The sequence below is a fragment of the Glossina fuscipes genome, unplaced genomic scaffold (assembly GCF_014805625.2).
Source record: "Glossina fuscipes isolate IAEA_lab_2018 unplaced genomic scaffold, Yale_Gfus_2 142, whole genome shotgun sequence".
In the NCBI taxonomy this organism is placed as follows: domain Eukaryota; kingdom Metazoa; phylum Arthropoda; class Insecta; order Diptera; family Glossinidae; genus Glossina; species Glossina fuscipes.
In genome coordinates, this window is record NW_023998485.1 from 568,729 (window position 1) to 593,802 (window position 25,074).

The 25,074-nt window shown below is 32.9% G+C and overlaps 1 protein-coding gene across 4 annotated transcripts in view; it reads right to left on the minus strand.

Moving 5' to 3' along the window:
* Positions 1–25,074, minus strand: part of LOC119641081 (leucine-rich repeat-containing G-protein coupled receptor 4) — a 74,721-nt gene that overhangs the window by 12,948 nt on the left and 36,699 nt on the right. For 2 of the 4 annotated variants that reach the window (XM_038039512.1, XM_038039513.1), the window contains exons 3-8: positions 20,226–20,297; positions 19,458–19,601; positions 16,396–16,539; positions 14,867–14,938; positions 13,358–13,429; positions 10,990–11,058 (exon numbers count right to left, since the gene is read on the minus strand). In XM_038039512.1, coding sequence (XP_037895440.1) covers positions 10,990–11,058; positions 13,358–13,429; positions 14,867–14,938; positions 16,396–16,539; positions 19,458–19,601; positions 20,226–20,297 — 573 coding nt within the window. The remainder of the gene's footprint in view (positions 1–10,989; positions 11,059–13,357; positions 13,430–14,866; positions 14,939–16,395; positions 16,540–19,457; positions 19,602–20,225; positions 20,298–25,074) is intronic. The other 2 variants (XM_038039515.1, XM_038039516.1) reach the window with 2 other exon arrangements.

Here is a 25,074-nt window from a genome sequence, read left to right on the forward strand (position 1 = left end):
AACATGCTCTGTCGAGCTATGTGGTGTTATTTCAATAATTTGACCAGTGCCTGAACCAGTACATAAAATCAAATGTTTTCCCTTTTTGTTGGAAGAGTAGTTTTCTTATTCCAATTCACAAATGCGGAAACAGACATTACGTTAAAACTATCGAGGCATCGCGAAGTTGAGTGCCTTACCTCAATTGTTTGAGCAAATTGTTACTCAACATCTAGCTTTTGCTATTCAATTTTATATTTCTCTATTCCAAAACAGACGTCGGAAAGAAAGATATATTGTCACGAATCTCTTAGAGTTTACTTGCCATGTTTTCAAGGTGTTTTCTGGTGGCATATAATGATTTTAGTAAAGCGTCGGACTTAGTTAACTATAACTTGTTGACCTTCAAATTCCACGCCTCAGGGTTCACTTTATGCTTAGTGAAATTGATAGGCTCCTATCTGCACAATAGATCGTTCAGGGTTTTGCTTAAATTCATCGCCTCGGGTAAACTTTCCGTGATGCCTGGCGCCGCCCAAGGCATACTCTTTTATTTAATTTATACATTAATGGCTTTCCTTTGGTGATTAAATCCACCCGCATCTGAATGTACGATGCCGATGTTACACTGTTTTCTTCCTTCTCGTCGGAAGCGCAGTTGTATCTACTTCAAATTAACTTAATATGTTTGGTTACATTGTGCTCTTTAAATTTTATGAAATTTAAAACAAAAAAATGCAAGAAGCTTTCTTTCTCAAGGAGGAAGTCATTCAAAATGAGCATTTCATTGATTCATACAAATTGGAAAATATTGATTTATTCATCGATTTAGGGGTTCTATTCAACCAAGGATTACGTTTCAATTTGCAAATTCAGTTCTCTTTAAGTAAAGCTAGGTCCGAGCTAGGTTTTATTAAGAGGTGGTACAAAGAGCTTAAGAATCTTATATAAGAAAGAGGGTATATATGTGCTTAGTTACACCAATAATTGAGTACGCCTCTCTTGCGTGCTTTTCTTCCCAATGATGCTATGTAGATTAGATTGAATCCATTCAAAAGCGGTTTGGGCTGGGATCATCCCTGCTTTGTCTCTCTACCTCCTTATGAAAATAGGTTGCTTCTGCTATTCTTGCCGCCATATGAGGACCGCAGACTTATTCTTGGTGTCGCCTTCTTCATTAAGTTAATTAATAGTACCATCGATTCGTCCACGTTATTTGGTGAGATAAACTTTAATGCCCCTAACCGTCTCTCTAGGTACTTTATGTTCATTAAGCTGAATCAATGTAATTATAATCATGAACTGTTTAACCCGTTCGGAGTTGTTTGCGGAAACCTAAACCTGTTTACCGCTTAATCTCATTATTGGATTCTATAAAGTCTATTTAAAACAACTTTGCTTAGTACGCGTGGTTTGCCTATGTCGTATTTGAACTGACTTGCAGTCGTAACATCTCATCATGATTCCAAAATGAACTAGTGTTGCCTACTATTATCGGTTGGCAAGCTTTTGCGTGTTTGCAATGATGTAGCGGTTCACTTATAATGTAGTTCTGTACAGGTGGTGGGTGAGCATCTGCGCTAACTGTGTGCAAGCTTTTTTCTTTTTTTTTCTTATTTATTTATACGTGAATTATTATTTAATTATTATTATTATTTTTTTGCCAATTTTTCCTTATATATTTTATACTAGTCTTTAATATTAATTAGAATAAGATTTACTTCTAAAACTCAATTGAATTCGGCTGTTAACTTATTTTAGCCAACTTGCATAATAAATATAAACAAATAAATAACAAAAATGTTTTTCTTACCATGGAAAGAAAGATTGAACGGATGTGATACAATTAATAGATACAAGGATTCCTTTGATTTATTGTTTTGTCTATTTATTTACTTTCTTCGTCGTCTTAATATTTATTTGCATGTTATTCACTTACTTTACTAAATACTTTTCTCAATTCAACAGCAATCGAAATACATAAACTTATTAAACGATACTAAAGAGAATGGCTGCCGCTTTGTGTACGTATTCGATATCGAATTCCGTAAAGTAGGCCCAAATTTCCTTGCCCGTCTGTCTACTATTCTCTTATCGTCCTTAATTTCTGTTGCTTGAGATCCCATGAAAATTGCAATCTTATATTGTTGAAATCCGCCTGAGTGGCCGAGTAGGCAAGAGCCTCGACTAGCAACTCAATGGTCGTGGGTTCAAATCTCAAGTGCGGTAGAGTTTTTAATAAAGCCGAAAGCTTTAGATGCTAGTACTGCAAGACTTTAGTCTTAGAATTTATTCTCTGGCTAAATTTATAATAATATTAATAATATATTGTTGAAGAACATATATATTTTAGAGAGTCGCTTAGGCATATTTTTTAATAATATAAATAAAGCTTCATAATTAACACGCCCCATTATTATGGTTTCCATTACCATCAATTCTGATATGAATAAATATTCTCTATAAGTATCACATTCCTTTGTCGGCCCTATTGTCAATCACTTTTTAGTAAAAGAATGGAAGTAGAGTGTTCAATACTATAAGTCTCGAAACAAGTTTTTCTGAAAAGACCATAAAATAATTCCTAGAATTCTCATTATTTTATGCTTCCAATAATTCACAACGTTTTATGAATAGCATTCTCTGCCGCCGTGCGCAGTGTATTTTGGATAAGTTAAGACTATATTTCCTTTACTCGAAGAATTTGGTATTTCTGTTCGTGGAGCATTTGAGATTAGAGACGCTTCAGGAAAATCGCTCCGGGGTTGACATTTTTTAATATTTCTGAAAGATAATTTTTTTTTTTATCTACTTAAATGTATGTTTAATAATCACCTTTATAACGCATCCTTCAACCCTAAAAAACCGTTTTTTTAAACCATTACAATAGTGGTATTCCTTAAAATATTAACCAAAATAGCGGATGCATGAACTCAAAAGATTTGGTCAAGGACCTCTCTGATAATTTTCATTTTTGACAAAAATTCCAAATGTTTTAAAATTCGATTCGAAAAAAACATGTTTTTCGCTTGGAGTAAATTACAAGTTTATATATCTAATTATCTTTTTTTTACTTTGATAAATTTGATTATTGAATGATGCCGCCTACGTTGCGCGACCAAATTGTCACATATTTTTTTTATTTTTTATACGAGAAAATAAAAAACTCGTAAAACCGAGGAAGTAAAGAAGAGAAGAAAGCAAAACGGAAACCGGAAGTAAACAACCAAGCAATTATAACGCGTCATTACATTGTTCGCTTTTCTATCAAACTTAGCAAAAACATTTGTTCATATGTACATACAACACATACAGTATATATTGTATATGTGCCCACATACGTATTCAGAATATTTTTAATATTCTTATTTTTTGTATTTTTTATGTTTTTGTTTAACTGAAATACTCTAAGAGACAAGAAACATTTGTTATTTGCTGCTGCTATCCGTGTAGTGGTGATGATGATAACGACGACGATAATGTAGATGGCGTTCTCGATGGTACATCAAGCAACATAGCACTGTATGTGTCATTGGAGGCTCCGTAGCAAAGAAGCAAAAAAAAAAAAAAAGAGAAAAATGCAGAAAACGGAAAATATTTTCATGTCAACGGGATAAATAAATGTATGTGCGTGTGACAGTGACTTTGTGAGTTGTGCATTCAAAGCTCAAATTCCCCCCTTAAACCTATAAAAAACAAAACTAAAAAAAATGAAGTCACTTTGAAAAGGAAGGAAGAGAATATGTTGCTTCCATATAAATTCTATCTGTGTGTAAACAGGATAATTATGAGCAAATTTAAACATTTCTGTGTACAATTTATTATGGTTTTCAATTACAGACATAAAGAAGCTTAAGATCAAATATATAAAAGAGATAATTTGAAATAAATAAATAGTAAAAACATATAATTATTTTTAAATTAAATTAGAATTTAAAAATGTTGTTTAAATAAATATATTACTTTCCTTGCAAAGGATTCACCGAGAAGTGCGGACAAACGGTTCTCTTTTTTAATCTCAAATTATCAGACATAGGGTGATAACCAATTTTCAGCGATTATTACACAAAAAATAATACAGAAAACAGTTTATTATTAGTTCACTTATAATATGATTGTCAAATTTAAAAGAATATGGTTTGGGAGAAAGCTGATGTAAAAAAACAGAATAATAATGTCAAAAAGAGGAGTAATGTTAATGCAACTTCTGGGTAAACTTCGCATAAATTCGTCGCAGTGCGATCTGCTTTTATGAATAAATCTGCTTTTATGAATGATCTCGTTAGACAGGGCCTTTACACGGAAGTTACAACTACGCCTTCATCGCTCCGTGAATAGGAGTGGATCCGCTTAAATTCATTCTGCTGAAGCAATATTTATTTAGATAAAAGGAACTTCCAAGTATTCAAGAGCTACTTGCCAGTGTTCCGGTAAAAAAAAAAAAATAAAAAAAATATACACCTTGTTCAAGTCCACCGAATTTTTGAGATAAATCAATTTTTTTTTTTTTTTTTTTTGCAAAACTCAATAAAACCATTATAGCCTATAATACATTTTTCACGTGAGATTGATGTCCGTCCAAACGTTTTCCATCTTTAGGAGACTAAGGCAACCCAACAATAACGACAACGCAATATCTTAAGACAAATGGAGCGCTTAGAATAGGCTCTCAATGTCCAATTTTTACTGACCGTAATCGAATCGAACGGGATGAACGAGTGCCGAACGAGGAACAAAAACTCAGGTAGAGTTGTTATTACAAAACTTTCTGTTATATGAAGAAGAAGACCACTTTCCGATTTAATTAATTACATAAGCCAATCTCCCTATGTGCTTTTCGAATGGGTTTCGATGCTCGTGGTATTCAACTTAGAGGCCTTAACTGTCGAAGAATTTTGATGAAATTTCATATAACACATTTGAATCAGGAACAAAGCCTCTTGGTAATTATTTACAGCAAAAACCCATTCATTTTTTGGTGTAAGTCTCATCTTTGATAGCAAACTGCATTTCTGCTTACAAAGAGAGTTGTTGTCAAGAAATCTCAACGTCTGCCAGGCATTATTATATTGTTACGAAACTCGCTCTTCTCGGATACGATTCGTATCGCTAGATCGTGATTTTTCTACGAGAAATACCACGTTTTCACGTTTTCTTAAGAGAAGGGTTATTCACAATTTATTTTTTGGCAATACTCTCGACTTCTCTACTCTAATACTCTTTTTCAAATAACTCTGCCTTGAACAAGTATTTTTTTAATATATATTTTTACAAGCATATTCCTATTACCTAAGTTCATGGCTTCATTTTTAATCCGTTAATATGCTATTCCGCTCTTCTTTTTCGTCGCCCGGTAGCTGCATGGCGCGCCGCGAATGTGAACTTGGGTTTTCCCTGTCTAGGGAATTTATTTTGTAGGGAAATTAATTATCTGGAATGAACTTGATTTGAGGTTTGCATAACAATATTATAAAGCATAAGGATTTTCACGATCGTTATGCAGAACTGCGCTAAATGTTTGGTTTTCTAGTTGCAAATGGAATCTCTTTAATTTTCTCTTCCTCTCTTTGTTCCACACTATTTGCGTTGTGTTATTTTTTTTGACATTCGATTCGCTCTTTACCAGTCTACGAACATTGGAGTACAGTTGTGTCGTCACCACTATCAGAGTAATGTCAGAAGTAACGAGATAGTTACCGGAATTTTCTTTTGCTTTAACAGTTTTATTTTACAACAAATCTGACACTGGTGAGTTTTATTGTAACTATTGCTTAAAATACCCTATTTTATTTCAAAGTACCCAAGGCTATCACAAGTAATACAATTACAAGGATTTACTACTCACTGGCTATGGCGGCAGAGTACAGTCGTATTGATTTGCCCTGCATTGAAAAGCGGAGAACGTTTTATGTGTGAGCTACTGAACGTCAGATTTTGGTACCACGTGTGTAATTACGAAGCCGGAATTTTTCCTAAAACTACCTGCAGAAGTGGTGTTTTTGTATAACGTGTACATTTTGCAACAATAAGCCACCATAATACCGATGCATATCGTAACGTTTGATTTTTGCCGGAGCCATACAACTTAAAGGGTTATCCTAACTGGGCTTAAAAAATGAATCCATTTTGAGATTCGCAGTCCTAAAAATTTATAGACACATACGGGCGTATCATACACGTCGAATGCGAGGCTGATTCGCGTTGACAGGGAGACGATCTTATGTTTTTGACGGAACCAGAAGAGTGTGGTCTGTTATTAGCCGTTCAACTGTAATGAAATTGTTAGCAGAAAACACTGCCAACAAGTGATTTAGTTGAACCGCGGTTCAAAAAACGAGAAACGTAATTAAAACGTATAGCTAGCGAGAAGAAATACTTTAAAAAAAATGTTTTTTAAATACTTATTACATCATTTTATTATATGCAATTAACGTTAATAATATTCGCCGCTCAATTCATCATATTTTTTATATTATACACATAAACCAAGCAAATTGTAGGCATTTAACATTTAACATTTTTCGCTTTATTGAAACAGTTTCTATAACATTTATCATTTAACGTCAATGAGGAAGTCGAATTAATATAATTGTCAGGGTAGTATCACGGTGCTGGAAAGCATAGGGGTAACACGACGGTGCAATTTTCTTAAACTGTTCGTTAAAATCAGTTAAAGGAAATCGGTAAATGCTGTCTAGCCTGTGAGAAAGAAATATTTTTTTATGTTAACGAAAAATTAACTAGAACTGAAAGCCGGAGTTTTGCAGTTGTTTCGTTTCATAATGTTAATGAGAGATTGTCAATTTACATTATTGCATACAATTAAGAGGGTATTTCTGTACATCTGCATTATATATGTTAGACATATCCAACTCTCCACAATCAAAATTAAACTTTACGGAATAATATCATCAAATAGCGTCTCTTCCAGATTCTTTAATTTGCTAAAAGACTGATTGCCAAAATTCGCTTAATGCCTTGCTTCGTGTAACAGCCAATCGACAACTTTCTATTTTCGTTCAACGGCACACTTGCATGAATTATGATCAAAATACCATCCACAAAAGGCACACTTTGAAAAATTATGCTCAAAATACAATCTACAAACGGCATACTTCCATAAATTACGATCAAAATATAATCCGGAAACAGCGCACTTCCATAAATCATGATCAAAGTACAATCCAGTCTAAATACAGTCGCACTTGTATAAATTATGATTAAAACAAAATCCAGAGAGGGCGCACTTGCATAAATTATGATCAAAATGGTCTTCTTGGTAAATGGAATGTGGGTTTTCGCATACTTATTTTCTTTATTTGTTTTAGTTTGGGAGACTAAATTATAAATTATTGTATTTCATCGTTATCATGAGAGACGTAATTCTACTCTCTTTCCGATAAATTTCCGCCAATTGCCGTTAATCTTTTTGCCAATTTGCAGCTGGATGACCCAAGTAACGTGCCTACGCTAAAACAATTAAAGATTGGTCGAAAGTAGTGATAGCGTATGAGCCAGTTTGGGCGATTGGAATGGGAAGAACAGCTACACGGTGTTTTGTTAAATTTAAATACAATAATCATAATAAGGGAATTTTATTTTTGTTTCCTAATTTTATTTATGTTCAATATGTTCATGCATTTTTGCCTAAATGGCTTATGTTTTTCACAAGATAACTTCCTAGCACATTTTCTTTGCTCCGCAGAACAATGTTCCAAAATTGTGAAAATTTTTTTATTTTTTAAAAAGCATTCACACTTTGCTTTTTTGATAACGAATTGGCCATCTGCCGATGGTCCGAAACCAAAAAACTACTTTCTAATCTGTGAGCTGTAGCGTATGAGAGTAGTAGCGCTAGAATGCCTTTTGCAAAATTTTATTCAACATCCGGACTATTTTTATTTTTTTTCTTTTCGTTTTCTTCTTTCGTGAAGAGCAGGTTCTGCTGGTTAGGTTAAGTTTGTCTGCCTTTTTGTCCGCCTATCTGCCTTCGCTTATTATCGCTTATTGTACCGATCTAGTGATACGCCTACGTGTAGCTTTATGGCTGTTGGTTTTGATCGTGCAGACATTTCAGCGTAAAAAACCGTTTTTCCTCCTTTATTCTTTGGGTTTTAACGTTTTTTCCTTTCAATTTATTTAAAAACTGTGGAAGCTTTTTATTAAAAATTTTGACAGAATAATAAATAAAAACATAAAAAGATAAAAATGGAATGCTTTCATAAATTCACTCAACAATAATAATAATAATAATAACAACTAAGATTGTCATATTCGGCGTGGTACAAATCTCTTATATCACCACTATGCTGTTCGCTTTCTGCCCTGCAAGTTCTTTTATTTGATACCCATATCGCTAATATTAAAAAAAAAAAAAAAAAACGCAGTTAACCCATTTTTAAGCAGATAATATATTTTCATTTGAAGAAGGTACTTAATAGTTTCAACTACTCGTGTCTTGTTTGTGTTATGGTAAATAAGCATAAAACCTCAAAGAAGTGAAAAAAAGGTAAGATTATAATTTTGTACGGGCATGCCCGAAGAAAATTAATAGGATTATATTGAAACAATTTGTAGACGAAGAAGGTTACAATCTTCAATATTTCTTGAAGAAAACGATTGATTACAAATATTTTGGCCTCGATATTAAAATCTGCTGTGATAGAGTGCACTCACATATACTCGCGGCAATAACGTATAAATTTTAAAAATTTATAAAGAAAGCAGTCGTGAAATATGTTTGATAATCGGTTTTCTCAAAATTAACGATTTAATTTCCTATATCAACCCATCAACCTTTTAATTCAAATTTTGCCTTACATGCTTACATTTTAAGGTCTAAAAATCAACAAGACCGTTAGAAAATTTTAGTCAGCGTTTACACATAAGCAATCACGAAAATCACGGTCATAGAATTGATGAGAATTGGTCAATAGAAGGAAAGAAAAGAATGTTGATTGATTGTCGCAATCATAATAAATGAATTTTCTCAGAACATAAAATGTAATTCAAAAGCTGTTTTGAAGCTCGTCTTCAACAATCGTAACAATCGTAGTAAAGGTCACTGAATTTCGCCAAAAATAATTTAAAGGTATGAACTTAAAAATCATTGAATGAACATAAAACTATATGTACACGCGATGTTAACTGTTTAGGTATTAACTGCGGGCGTACCAATAAATCGATCTACTTTTGAATCAAACACGTAGATGAGTTTGCCTCAATTGCCTTCTTTTCACACATGACACTGCTACATTGCCAGGCTTAGCTTCCCGGCCTTTGCCAGCTGTATAGTATATTGTTAGTTTCTGTTGTCTTTACCGCAACCAAGTAATAAAGTGATTTTGTTTTTTGATTTACGTTATACGAATAACTTAAACCTTTACGTTTTTTTAACATTAGTAATGTTACAATCCTTTAATTTTATGCGTTATTTTGATTGCTTTCTATTTTCTGCATTAACAAATCACTCTATATTTTAGCTCTTTTACTTCCACGTAATAATGTCCCATTCTTACAAGTCCTTACAATCCACTACATTTTATTCCTTTGTCTTAAATATGGAATATATTTGATCGGATAATCTATCGCTCAGCACGTTTTTGTTTACGCAGCAGATTACAAGTAAGGTGTACGGACTTCGAGAGCAATAATCTGTCTCTGCAACATTAATCCTTAAGACGACCTTAACATACTGAAAGACTGCGCTTGAAAATTAAATGCGCGGCTAAAAGGAACTAGTGATTTTGTCCTTCACGTATTTCGACTTGTTGAGTTGATAGTCTCTCTAATAGAAATATATTAGACGTATACAAAATTTTGATAGTGCCCCCGGTCTCATTTTTTCATCCTGCACTAAGAGTCTTACGTTTTGGCCATGTAAAGCTTCTCTTTTCATAAGAACACTTGTCCGCTGCAATAGACATCACTCAATCTTATTTAAGATATCTTTCCTGCCAAAAACTTATTACATATTTTAGTTATGAAGTATTAAAAATTGTAAAATATTATCATATAAACACTTTTCTTCAGGAGAGAGCTTATACTGAGAAAGCGCTGATAAATGTATCTAAATGATATAATTTGGCATAAGGGCTCGTCCATGGATCAAAGTATGTTAGTGAACCAGATTTCGTGAGACCATCTCGAAAATAGTAAGTTGTTCGTTGAACACAGAAAAACATGGACAGCAGGGTAAAATGAATTTAGAAAGCGATTCCGAATCGATAAGAAGAGTGGATAACTTAATATACGTTTACCAGATGTGGTGTACGATATAAAATATTTGCAGCAAATCGCATTGTTCTCTACATGATATGTAAAGAAACGTTTAAGAACAGCGCATAAGAGCCCCCTAAGAAACCATTGTTAAGCCCTTATTTAGTTAAATTGCAATTTTTTCAGATATAAAATAATAACGCGTTTCAACAAAATTCAAATTCGATTTGATTTGTTAGGGGATTAAAATGTTTTTGCACACTTATAAACTGTAAGCTCTTTTAACTAAATTTATCTATAAATTCCAGGGTGAACTTTGTTGAATTTAAATGTTGTTTGCTTATGTTGATAGTTATCAGCATTAGATGTGCAATGATGACCTGTTTAGTATTACAATGACAACAAGTTCGTTCACAAGTGTTGAAGCTTTACAAACTTTCAATTGTTTATTATCTGAATAATGGAGGATATGCTTTAAAAGAGAATGGAAGATATATCCAAGTTATGCCCTAAGTACAGCAGAGGTTATGCTTACAAATTCACACCGTTACTACGAAACTAACTTATGTTGACACCATATTGTTGACTTATATCCAACAAAAATGGTAAATGGCTTACGAGTCAACAAGGACGTCATCATCATGATAAACATATTCTGATCACAAGTGTTAGAATAGCAAGATAATGTATATAGAAAAATATCAATTTTCAAAAACATACAAACCTTCTATTGGAAAATGATAAATGCGGTCGATTCTTAAAGGATACTTTTAAAGGGTAGCAAATACTTACAATTCTTGTAGATGTGTTAATTTGTTTAAACCTTCCGGAAAAGTATTAATGAGATTATCATCTAGTTCTCTGAAAAATGAAAAAAAAAATTTATAGGAAAATATATTTTTCTAATTTCCTTTAAACTTTAAATTCGCATGTCTTCTCTTCTCCTCCGTATGAAAACATTGTCCTCTTTATCAGAAACAGATGAAATTCTTTACAAATCAATGAGAGATATAGCGAATTCGATTGAAAAACGGACGAAATTGTTTACAAATCAATGCCATGTTATTCATTTCTTACATCTTTTCGTTTTGTCACAAGTAAGAATTTGATGTGTTTACAATAATTAAAAGCGTGAAAAACTGGGATTTTTTTAGTTTTCAGTTTTAGTGTTTAGATGGCAAGCATTCACTCTTCCCCATGCTTTAGGTAAAAGCTTGGTTAACTTTCTTTAAAAAATTCTTTTAGAGTAGCGCACCTTAGATAATACCAAAGTTGCAAACCGTATATAGTTGAAATAAAAAGTATTGTTAATTAAGTCGAAAGTAACCGCAATTTTTAAAATGACATAAATTCTGAAGAAGAAATCGGGATATTTTACAATGGGAGTTTGACTAGTCTAGCGAAAAAATTCATGATTTGTGTGCAACGTTTCATCAATATCAGTGGCACGCAAATGATTTGCAGAGTTACGCTATAAATACTTCGACCCACCGCGCTTCTATCATTAACAAAATCGAAATTCTTTAAAAAGTTGAGAAAAGCTAAGGCATTACATCTTATGACGTCGTTGCGGAACTAATTCTTGACCAAAAATAGTATCGAATCATTGGACTAAGATCGGATGTAAAATAAAGCTAACTAATTAGGTGCCACATGAATTAACAGCGGGAAATTTAATCCAAGCAGTGGACCACATCTCCATTTAGGAATCACTACTGAAATGAAACGAAGCTGAGCTATATATACGAATATTGGTGACGGGCGTAGTCGGTGACGAAACAAGCTACGTAAACGATAGCGAAGTCGGAATTGACTTCACTTCAGGAAATGATTTGTATTTAAGTAGAAGTGGAAGGTGAAAAGTGTATCAAATACGGCTATCAAACGCGAGAATAATCGGAACGTATGATCAAGCGGCCCTGTAAAGCCAACATCCCAGACCGGATTAAGGCCATCTAAGATAATACATTGTGTTCGATAGGATTCGTGACAATTTGTGCACCATAAATGACGTCCTCAGTCCTCTCTTTCCTATCGACAATAAATGCGATTAAAGGGCTGTATTGAAATAAATAGCACAGAAGTGTAGCTTTGATGCGTTCTTCGTGTAGTCCAAAGCATGTCCCATTCGACCACCATTTATTTCCTTGCATAACTCTCCTAATAACATGAAAATGATCTCATAAAATGTTTGCGAAGATCACTTTTACTGTTTCCTTTGAAGATCCCAGAAGTTGTGCAATGAAGATATCATGAATAATTAAAAAATAGGAAAAAGGCTAAAGATAATCAATCAAAAATGACGCATAACTGACCTAATTAAATCTCATTAAACATAAACAATACATGTATAAACTCTTATGAAAAAACGGCGCAAAGATTTCTCTTTATCACCATTATTTATGCTACTCTTAACTTCAACCTTACAGATATACATTATTTGATTTTGTACGAAATACGGCACAGAGAAATATTTGATTTTGTGTGTGCAAGTAAGATTTACACTAAAATTTAGTTGGCCTGAACTAATGAAGAAAAAAAAAAAAAGAGTCAAAAATACACAAGCAAATGTATTCCCTATGGCAAAAGTGACATGAAGAAAATAATCTCCTAATTTGAGCAAAAACTAAAGATTTTTAGAAAAGGACTGTGGAAAATCAATGGGAATTAACCTAAGATTCAGGAAGTTCTTAAAAGTGTTACTCAGGACTGTAATGGCAATGTTGAAGGATTGCTTGGTATGCAAACAAATACTTCAAAGTTTCCTTTACTTTAAAATTTTTTTTACATAAAACGTTATTAAAAAGTTCGTAACTCAAGGATGTCTCTAACATTTATGCCTGAATTATGCAGAAGAGTTACTGCTGTCGCTTGCACTTTTCACTTTTAAACATGATATGCAAATTTTCTTCTTTTTTCCTTGGCTTTAAGAAACAGAATTTTCGTATATTTTTTTCCGATCACTGAACAATTTCATAACTCATAAATTCTGAAGAAGAGAAGAAAGCAAGATTCTGTTAGGTATGAATAAAAGGTTAAGCGTAAAAAATTGACAGTTTCTGTTGTAAAACACAAATTACGGAAAATTAAAAAAAAAAAAAATTAGTAAGTCTTATTTTTAAACGAAAAAATACAAAAAAATGAAAAACAATTTACTTACAAAACTTTTAAAGCTGTCAAATTGCTAAAGGCGCCAGAGGTGATTTTCATTATTTGATTACGCTTGAGGAGACTGTAAAAAAAGAGAAAATATATAGATAATAAACATTTTTCTTAGCTGTAGGTCATCTTAGTTTAAATTTTAATTGAAAACATATAAAATATTAATTTTCTTATCTTGACTGCGCGTGAGGTTGATGACATCTAAGTGGTTTATCTGTCAATTATGAACCTATCAATTAGTCTGTCGGATCCCTTTGCATTCTAAATAGTGTGATATAAGTAAAGTTAAGGTGTTTTGGAAGTTTTAGCTGAACTACTAATAACTTTTGTTTAGAATAATCCAATTCTGTTAACTTGCTTGTTTTTTTCATACATAAACATATTTTATGATCAAGATGATGAGCACTTTAAATAAATAAGAAACAATATTTCTATACAATATATTTCGTACAATTAAAATTAAATTTAGTCTATGACAATTCAGTTTCTGCTCCCTAAACCCTCTTATTTAACACCGATATCGACAGGATCTTTAAAAAAAAACTAATCCTCTGTTTGGTGACGTCGATCATATTTAATTTCATAAAATTTTTAACGAGAAAACTTGAAAAAGTAGAAAAAAAAAATAAAAATTTGGCGATATACCTTTTTTGTGGGCGTGGCCGAATTTTTTTTTTGCTTTTCATTAAGTAAATATAAAAAATTGTAGCTAAAGTGTTCCTAATTTCACAATATCGAACTGCGTGAAGCAAATCCCAATGTTTCTACCAAGTTTGAATTCGATATCCTAATTTTTGCTATCAGGAAAGCCTGAACAACAAACACCACGCAGACGCAAAGACGTAACGAAATTGATTTGGAATTTCACGCTGATCAAAAATAGATATTCTGTATAGGGTTTCCGAAGTTCCCGTTTGTGCTGTAAATGTTATGACAATATGAACATACGCACATATAAATGCAATGGAAGTAAACCAAAGTGAAAATGAGCATCAATTTGGCACAAAAAGAAAGAGGTAACCTTACGTATCCCTCTGACAACACGATTTCATGGTTATTTACTTATACACTTTTAATATGACAAAGTCGGGATTTTTTGCGTGAGTACGTCTGAGATCACCGAAGTGCTTGAAATTTCTGAGATCAGTATAAACACATTATAACTTTTACACGAACATAGACGTACATATTTATAGTAGTAGGGTGCCAAATTTTATTTGAAAAACAGAAAAGAATGTTATCGCAACGCTTGATTCCAAATGGGCACCGATCGGGGAACCAACTGAAATGTCACACAAAGAGATCTGTTAAAAACTGCAACGTGAGCATAAACAAATCGGAAAGTTTCAATGCAAACGTCATCAATTCATACTAATACACATGAAGCGTAGAAATGTTTCCAGTAGAGAACGTTTACATTCGTCTTATGATTACTTTTTATTATATTAATATTTTTTTCTATTTGCTTTTTTTTAATATATTTTACTTAATTTTTTTAAATACTTACAGTACCACCAAATTGGGCATGTAGGGGAAGTCTTCATCATTGATTATTGTCAATAGGTTGCTGCCTAGATTGCTACAGCATACGAGAAATAAACAACACACAGCCGTTATGAAATGTCCACAATCATATGCAATAAATTCAATTCCAGAAAAACTTATATATACCAAAATATTATTTTTACAAAACCAAAAATGAACACAAAAGCCACAAAAACCACGGTACACCAAATATTGTACATTAGTTTAAATTTTAAAAAATTCGCTAAAAAAACGTATTAATTGGCTATAAAAGTCAATAGCATGCGCCGGATGCACGAGTATGATGATCATAAAGAATACACACAAATGTCAATATGAAGAATTAAAGCATTGCAAATAGTTAGTGAAAAAGTTATTCAATTTAATTTTTTATCCCTTTCAATTTTTTCTATGCCCTATATTTATGTAAACAATCAACACAATTAATTTGATAATAAGCATGTTTATTATTAAGATATAATAAAATCATTGGTAAGAAAAAAACTTCGTGACGTTTTTTTCAATGTATGGCGTGAAAATCTCATTTGACAGGGTTCAAAATTTGTTAAAAAAGGAAAAAATTGTAAAGATTCCTAAATCCGCCGAAACTTTGCATACTTCATCACTAATATGGCGACTATTTTGCCAAAAAAGGAAATGCTTCAAAAAAGAAAAATTGCGGCATTTATGGCGAAAAATTCTCTGTGGTCTGGTCGACGCATCATTGATAAAATCGATAAATTTGTCAGGACGTTGGAAATTTAAGCATTATCTATAGAAAACTATTTTGAGCAATTTGAATTAGACTGTGTCCAAAAAGAAGCTAGATATTTGGTTATCAAATCAATTGGAGGGGAAAAATTTCATTGTCATCTGCACATCTTGAAGAGATCGCATTGACACATCTTTGAAGAGATTGTTAAAGCGCGAGGAGAAGAAAATAATAACATGGGATAACGAAGTGCACAAAGGTGAATTAAGCTGCGAGAACAATTATAAAGGCAGGCTTGAAAGGAAGGACCCAACCTTGTCAGATAATTGATTCCACTTTCGAATGCCAACATATAATACGAAAAAAGCGCACGCAATTTGAAGTGAAGCGTTTAGAATTAATGCAGAATGGTAGCATTCTCTGTCGATAATGTGAGACTATACGCATTTTCAATAACTCGGCAAAAACTGAGAAAGCTTAGCTAATTGATTGTAAGGCATTGTCTAGACTTTATCCTATTTGTCTCCCATTTGCTTCGATCTCTGCAAGACTGTTTTCGTAGTGTAAAGTTGACTTCAAAAGAAAACTGTAAAACCCAATTTTTCGCCGCAGCTCACAGAAGTACTAGAGTGTTGGAAGAATAGTCATAACAAAAAAAACTTAAGAGATTGCAGATGAAACACAAATTTAAATCTATGCAATTTATTGATTTAAAAGTGCCACGAAATTTTTTTCTTCCCTAATATTTTGTTTTTTGTTTTTGCGATAAAAGTTTTGTGTGTTGCTTTTTTCATGCTCACAGCGCTTCAAGTGTCTTCAACCCAGCCAAAGCATTGGTCGGTATCCGGTAGAATAAATTACTCTCTAAACGTAATGTACGCAGTTTTGGCAGATGCTGCAGGCTGTTGCTATCCATGCTAGCTAAGGCGTTACCATTTAATTGTCTTCGTTTTTTTATTACGACATTTTTGCATTTTGTATTTTGCATTCCAAAGCGTTATCGGTTGATGGGTTTGGTGCCATTGTAGTAGTGGAACAAATTGGTTGTAATAAAAATTTCGCGTTTTAAACGAAAACGATAAGTGAAGTACGTTTTGGCAAAATAGAAGAAAAAAAGAAGAATAGCAACAACAACAATAAAATCGAACAATTTTGTATATATTATGTAATATTTAAATGTAAATATAACATTAGAAAGGCAGAGAAAACTTCTAATATGAATGTTATTAATGGACACGGATATTTCAAGCGATAAGGTATAAAAAGAATTGGATTAAGTTTAATGTGTATTTAATTGATCTTTTTATTTACTGCCACAAACATATCAAGTTTTTCATTATATGATACCTTTGGAACGTAACAGAGTAACGAAAATTTCATATCTTCCTATTAGATGAGGGGCGTTTAAGTTAAAAAATAAATAATATCATGAATTTTAGCAGAATTGTCGTGTTAATGCTTTCTTTTTTTTTACTGGTAGGTCTTTTGCAAATTTTTTAATTATTTCGTTTTCTCGTGATTGCTCGTAAGGGATATGTAATATAAATATTGTATATTCTGTAGTCATTATGCTCGTTCGTTTAAATGGACATTCTACAGATGTGAACGTATTCATTTTGATTGTTACGCCTAAAGGTAGGCAACCATGTTTATAAAATATTACGCATACAGAAAAATTCTGGAAATGTGGAGAAATTGCTTTATAAAGTCAAAGTGTCGTGTTCATTTTTCCAAAATTTCACGTAAAAATAATTTTGAGTTGATTTGAAGTTTCAGTGGTTTACAATCTGTCCTTCGGTGTACATCAAAGTCTGAAGAGATAGATGTGACTTGCAGTTATTCTGATTTAATTTGGAAAAAAATGTAACGCAATTTTCAGGTTGAGAACAATGAGTTTTCATATACTTCTGTCTCCGTCTCGAGAAAAAACAACCAAGGAAGTGATCTTCAACTTTGGCCGGGAATTTCTCCCGATTGTAGCATACAGATTGATGTGGTGATACTTAACAGATCGGCCGCTCACGAAAGTTGATGTGCGAAAATGATGAAATCGCGAAGTTTTTACCACGAGACCATACCCAAGCTAACTGATATTTGCCAAAAAAACTATGAACATAGTGCATATTTCGATTATTAAGCTCTCTAACAACTGTATTTTAATTAAATTCGAAATTCGTCGAAAAATAGAGAAAATCCATTTGTACACCTAATATATTCTTAACTGCCACTGAAGTCAATTTGTTCGTTATCGGATCAGGTAAAGCCATACAAATGAAGACGCGTACGAACTTTTAGACTTTTGAATCACGGCAATTCGTTTACATACCCACTGCGAATAACTTGAATGCATTTTTACTGTTTACCACCATTCGCGAAAAATATAGTTATGCTCTCTTTAATTTTTTTCTATTTATATTTTATTTTATAAGTGAACTAATGAAATTTCCATCTTGGGACCATATGAGCGTTTTCGTTTCGTTTATAATGACATACATGAAGTTATATATACACATTAAAATGATCTGAAACTCACTAAAAGAGATAAAAAGTGGATAAACGAAGAAATTTTTAAATAAATAAAATAAAAATTTAAAATGAACAGAGCTGCATAGCTTTTTATGATGGGAGTTGCCGGCTAATTTCGACCGATTTCTATGGGAAGAACACGTGACACACGCTTTAAAATTTTAATTTTGATTATTTTTATTCTTCACCCAACTTAGCAGGGCGAATGTGAATTAGAAAAGTGAACGAAACCGCAATTTTTGGTTGTGACCTAAATTTATTGAAATGATATTCACTTCATGGGCTGAACGTTTCTGTTACAAATTTGTGACGTATTTTCGATAGACAATTTGACAAATTGCTTCAAGTAAAATTTATAAGAACTCAAGTTGAGTTCTTGAATATTGTGGTCAGAGCTGTGAATAAAGTTTGCAATAAATCGGATCGATTTTCCAGATAATGTTAGTTAATTTGGCTGATAATTAACTCTATAAGAAGGATGGCGTGACACATACTTGATACATACTTGATACATGTTATACAATCTAGCATAGATAAGGATAAAAATCTATTCGCCAATACAACTACGTTAAATTTACGCACACAAAAGAAAATTTATTGAAAAATGTGAAACATTGAGTAGTTGCCTTTTATTTTACTGTAGGGTAAAAATCGAAGAAATCCAAAATCTCCGTACAATTTTATTTTATTCAATGCAAATTGACTTATTTACGCCAGAAGTGCAAACGAAAAGGTGTTCCCGCGAAAATCCTCAAATTCAGTACAAGAACACTTCCAAGGTCAAGTAATACGATCGTAAATAAAAAAATACTCAAACTACATATGTTTACCTTAGGTAATTCAGTTTACCCAATTCCCGTCAAAGCTTTCTAACTAACTTGATATACTCACCACTCAATAATATTGATGTGGTAGTCTTGCTATTTTACCTGCAAAAGTCAGACTCGTATCCTTAATTTTCATACAGCTCGGCCATATTTAAATTCTTTGTGACGATGTTGCGATTGATTGGTGATAACAAAAAAAATGGGTAGGAAGCTGACAGCTGAATCGTACGGCAAAGTCTTTCTTTCCACAACTTATGTTAAGGGTCGAAAATATATTTATTGCAAATTTTATGATTGTTAACAAAGAAATAATACAAATCTAAACTTAATATAAAACTGTTCGCCTTATTTACTTTCTTGAGGTGACGGATAAACGGGAACAACAAGGCAAATGTAACCTTCTTACGTACCATTTATAAAGTTAATCTTTTAAACATTGCAATAAATATGACGCAAAATTCTTTTTCATATAAAAATATTCATAGAGTTTCTCTCTGTCAAATACTTACAAGGATATTAAATTGGTTAGGCCTTGAAATGCATGGGCTGTCAATGATTTAAGGCCACAGTTTTGTAAGTTCAAACGTTTCAATTTATTTAAATCGTAAAATGTTAATGGATCAATAAGATGCAAGCTGTTATCCGCTAAAGTTCTGAAAAAGAAGAAAGATAAACTTAATTTAAAATATACAAAAGGAGTGTTTTCAATAAAGGAGAACATTTCTCTAATCTTAGCAAGCATAACGTTTGGTATACAACTACCGTTGCTATTAATACTTAAGTAAATGACAACTTTTTGCTTTCCCTTAAAACAATGTCTGCAACTAAGCGCTGACAACACGCCTCGTATTTTGTATATTATTATGCGTATGTCTAAGTTATTGTGATACAATGTACGCACTATTCGAGTAAATGTCAAGATTTTTTTGAGAGGTAGTACGATAATCTGTGTCAACGTATTTCTTAAGGAAATTTCTTTAAGCTTTTGTTATCATTTTGTTTTCTTTTTTTTGTTTCCTTTGATGAAAATTATTTACTTTCTTTTTGTGTTTTTTTTCTTATTTTCCTTTCAGATATCTGCAGATATCTTGCTGAGAGTTTTGCGTTCACGATTTATATACTATTTTATGTTTATCTCAAAGATTTAACGAAAAGCCTAAAATAAAATTGGGCAATGAATCTGTACGTGCTTGATTTAGTTAATGTATTTCCTTTTCATTCTACACTAATGGCAAAGAATGTTGGGATTAAAGCTTAAAATCTAAATTATTACTTACAGTTCTTCCAGTTGGGTTACCATGAAAAATGAATTTGCCTCCAGTCTCGTTATGTTATTATTGCTCAAATCTCTGTAATAGAGAAAAAAAGCAAAAAAAACTTCTAAGACATTTTTAGTTATATAAATTATTTCTTCAAGATTTACATAACATTGTTATTCGAAGGCAAAACTTTAGGTAAAACGTCGACATAATAAGAAAACTTTATAAGATATAAACAAAAAACCCACGAAAGTTTCATCCATTTTGTACCGAACTTTGAGGACATGCCGCCTCTCGCCAAACTGCGTAGTTGAGAAGTTTCTAGTTAATAGGGAGAATTATGGGCGCTGATTATGCACTCTACTTTCAGTAGCTTTCAGTTTTGAAACCCCCTCTAAAAGCAAAATAGAACACGCTTTGCGTTTGTATTGGTTGTTTAGAGTTCCACTTAAAGTGCATAAAAGTTGGTAAGTGCAAACGCATGAACAATAAATCGTAGATCTATATAAAGTAAGTAAATTAATCCTTTCTTTGGCATTTTATCCCAAACGTCTAGTTAACAGTCTTAATTCGCCGAAACTAGAAATCAATCCTATATCAAGAATCCTCCCATACATCGTCACATACGGTCGCTCTCTTTGATAAAGCGCAAACGATCAACAAATAATAGAAACTCGTCATTCTATTGAATATATTGATCCTATCGCCAATAGATCTTATGCATTTTACTAAACAAACCGAAAAAAATAGCAATTGAAACGTTGTTATTAATATATATATCTATATATATATTTTATATATATATATATATGCTATTAGGCAGTAAAGGAATATCGAGAGTTGCGGAAAAGAAATCTTGGAAGACGTGGAAGGCCTCTGAGGGACGCTTTAAATCCTCTAACGTCACCCGAAAATTTGATAGTAAATGATTTTATATATTTGACAGCAACGTAAATTAATATATACATGTTCTTACAAGCAGGGTCCCGCAAAATCTTCGCGTGGTGCGAGTAACTTCTTATTGTGACTTTCAATGCGAATAAATAGTTTATTCGTAAATTAGCGACCACATGAACAGTTGATTTCGTGGATCAGGGCAACTTATTACGGCGACGGTTCGCTAGAAGCCTGCCAGCTGAGGCGAATAAATGAGAAAATAAAAACCGGCGTTTCTTCTGCACTTTCAAATGCATGCAGGCCGAACGTCTTTTAATGGTCTTTACGCAAACTAGGGATAAAATTAGGAACCCACGACTACTCTTCGTGGTACACGAGCGATTCAAAAAAACCTTGTCATCACTTTTCTATTTCTTATGTAGTCGGCCTTCAACGTACGGCGTTGCTGCACTTGATTGCCGCCATCCTCTGCGGTAAACTAAACTTAATAAATTCTGCACTCTTCACGACTTATTGTATTGAGAGTAAAAATTAGTTTGCTTCGTTTTTTTGTGGTCAAAAATTCATTCATTTCAGAGCAAAATAATGGAAAGGAGATAATTAGAGTATTACTTGTCTTTGTCTGCTGCTTTTTCATCGTCATTAGAAAAACCGTTCGGAAACCCGTGTTCATCAAAAGGTGTCACGTCTGCTGATAGCGTCGGCCAACTGTAAACAATTTCTGAAAGAGTTTTGGTCTAATAGGCAGAATTTCATCCTCCTGGGAATTCACCATAGCATGGCTTTTGCCGTGCCACGCACAATTTTTGCCGCAATTGCATCAATTATTGCTGATAGCACATCTTAGTGATGATTTCATTCGGCTGGTAAAAACCATAATACACTACACGCAGTTGATACCGCTATAGATATTTAGTTTTGCCATCGATGTTAATGGTTCCCAAAATAGTTTTTTGGGTTTTGGATATCCTGGCTCATTCGCTTTTCATCACTCGTATTCAAAGCTTCAAGATGCCGCTTTGTAGACAATCTAGTGTGACGATTTTCATCTTCGCAATTATCGTACACTAGCTCGCGACATCAAATAGTGTACTTGTTTAAAAGGCCGCTTAAATAATTTCACATATTTACTTATTTATATATTTTCTACATATTTTGTAAATAAATTTACAAAGTACGGATTTAGAGGCTGCCGGATCATATGCTCGTTTGTATTGAAAACTCTATCTCACTTGACATTTGAATCGGAGACCATTGAGTTGTTAGTCACGATCTTGCGCTTACTCGGCTACTAATGTGGAACATAATTTCATATAAATACCTTCTACGAACACTGAAAGTTTTTTCAGTTCGTATCGTCATGGAAAAATTCTACTTTCACTCTGTCAAATGTTTTTTGTCCCAAACGTCATCTTGCTAGTAACTTTCATAATCTCCTTGTTGCAGAATTAAACTAAAGTCAAACAAGAGCAGTTTAGTGTTCAAATATAACAGAAGAAGTTAGGGCTCTAATACAGCTTTTTATAATTACAATTCTATACGCTCAATATTCGAGTCACAACAAGTGCGCAAATCCTTTATAAATTTTGAATGTTTCCCGATGCGATTTGTCTGCTTCTCTCCGTAAACATAGGAATTGGTTGTCTTGTATTCATTCCAAAGTATACTAAAAGATATTTATTATTGATAAATGTACAGACTGAACGCCGGACAAATTAACATAGACAGAAACTTGATCTAATAGAAGAAAATCCATAATTCGCTCAAGTATTTAGAAGCGATGTAAAGAGAACATTATTATGGGAATGAACAGACTTGAAATAATTGGTTAAAATAAAGCAAAATTTTTGAGTTTCGTTAATAAGCACACATGAATAGCGCAGTCTGTAATGGGCTTAACTTACGTTATTGCCTATCACGTCAGTCAAAACCGAAGTGCTTTTATTTTGAATCAAGTTAGCAATAAAATGTACGTAAATAAAAATTCAATTGAAGTTTGCGTTTGCTGTCCACTCAAAAGTCGCCTTGAGAAGCATTGATTAACGTTTGTCACGTCGCCATAAATTATTAATTAAATTGTCACTGTTTCTTTTATATAGCTATTGTTGTTGTCATTATTGTCTTCTGTTACTTTAATTAACAAGAAACTGTCTGCGCTGACACATGAATCATACAAAAACCTAGAAAGGTCTGTCAGTAGCCACCACCGCCAACACCGTTATCATAGCCATATATAATTATTTGCACTCGATAGTCTCGATGCAAACGTTTTCTCATAACATAAAACACTTTTTTATAACGGCATGTGCTTATTTTATGACTTATACAAATGTTTATTTAAACTAACAAGAAGACTACGTGGTTTTTACATTTGCTTCAAGTGGATCTTTGGTAGCCTCACCTTAATGATAATATTACCGAAAAAAATTCATTTCAGCTGCGCATTGAAGTGTATATACGTATAGCCGCTAGGATGCCAGGCATACCTCAATGGCCTGACAGTAACGAAAGAACACGCCTGCAAGGCAGTGAGCGATGACATTGTCGCACACTTCCTACAGTTCCTTTACCAAACCAGCGTGTAGACACTTTTCCTTTTTCTTTTTCTTTTTGCTTCCTAAATTAAATTTAAAAAAAGATATATACTAATAAGATAATGTTTCAATTTAAACTCTGTACATGCTACTCACAAACTTTATAACGTTAGATCGTTACTGCATTAATTACCCAATTTAACTAGCATAGCCTCCGACAAGAATTGTTGATCTTCCTCAATAAATATGATAATTAACATTTGCCTTAAAGAACGCCTCAATAGCCTTATACAATGATTCAAGTTCCTCAGCCTAATTGAATATCTCCAGAATGACACGCTTTATCTCCTTTCAAACTCGCCACGAGCTATTTTCTCACCTGAATTTCGGACTTTAACTGATAAATGTGATCAAGTCTTCTTGCAAGCAAGTAGACGATTTTCAAAACTCCACTTCCCGTACTAAAAGTCTAAGAAAAAGGTTCCAAGCAAATGTGCACAAAATTTATTATTTAAAATTTTCAAATAAAAAATTGTTCATAATTGTGGATAGACGATGTGATAAAAAATGTGAGCTGGCAGCAAGCGTGCAACTGGCAGCAATTTCATTAAATGGGACAAAGTGGTAAAAAAAAATCGTAGCAGCTGGATATATGGTTCGATTGCTTTGAAAAATATCGTCAACAACTAAATTCGGCGCATGAAATAATGCAGCTGGCTACACGTTTAATTCACTCGCAGGTGGATTATTGGAGAAGTGGCTCGAGGACAACTGATGACTACCACCTCATAGAGGAGATGGACTATAAAAGACCAGGCCGAAGAAGAGTTCCGCCCATTCGGCCTGGATGACGTGGTATTTGACGACCTAGTCACAGGCCAAGTAAGTATAAAGGACGAGCTCGGTGCTATGGGCTTGAAAAGTTTTTGTTATTATCGAATGTTCTTTTACCGTTTTATTTAAATATACCTACCTTGACATGAGGGTATTTGAAATTTTACTTACGAATTTTGTATGAATGCTTGCAAAAATTAAGAAAACAAAAATGTTTTTCAAACGATGTAAATTGAATTGTATTAGTAAATGAGAAACAACTTTCATTATTATTCAATCTTATTATTACTATTCTTTTTTTCAATTTGAAGAGGTGTTGCTACGACGCGAGTTGATATTTAGACGGTCAATCAGAAACTTTCTCTTATTGGAGAATATTGATTACGACAACAAAAATGGTTTAATTTATAGTTTGAAGTGATTTTACAAAGCAATTACTCCCTGAGGGCGCATCAATATCAAATAACAAAAAATCCCATGTTTGACGATAGCTGCCTTAAAAATTTGAAGATTCACAGAAATATCGACAAATGAAGAGCTCTTCTACGAAACACTAAAAAAAAAAGAATATTCTCTTTCCATATATATTCACAGAAATGGTT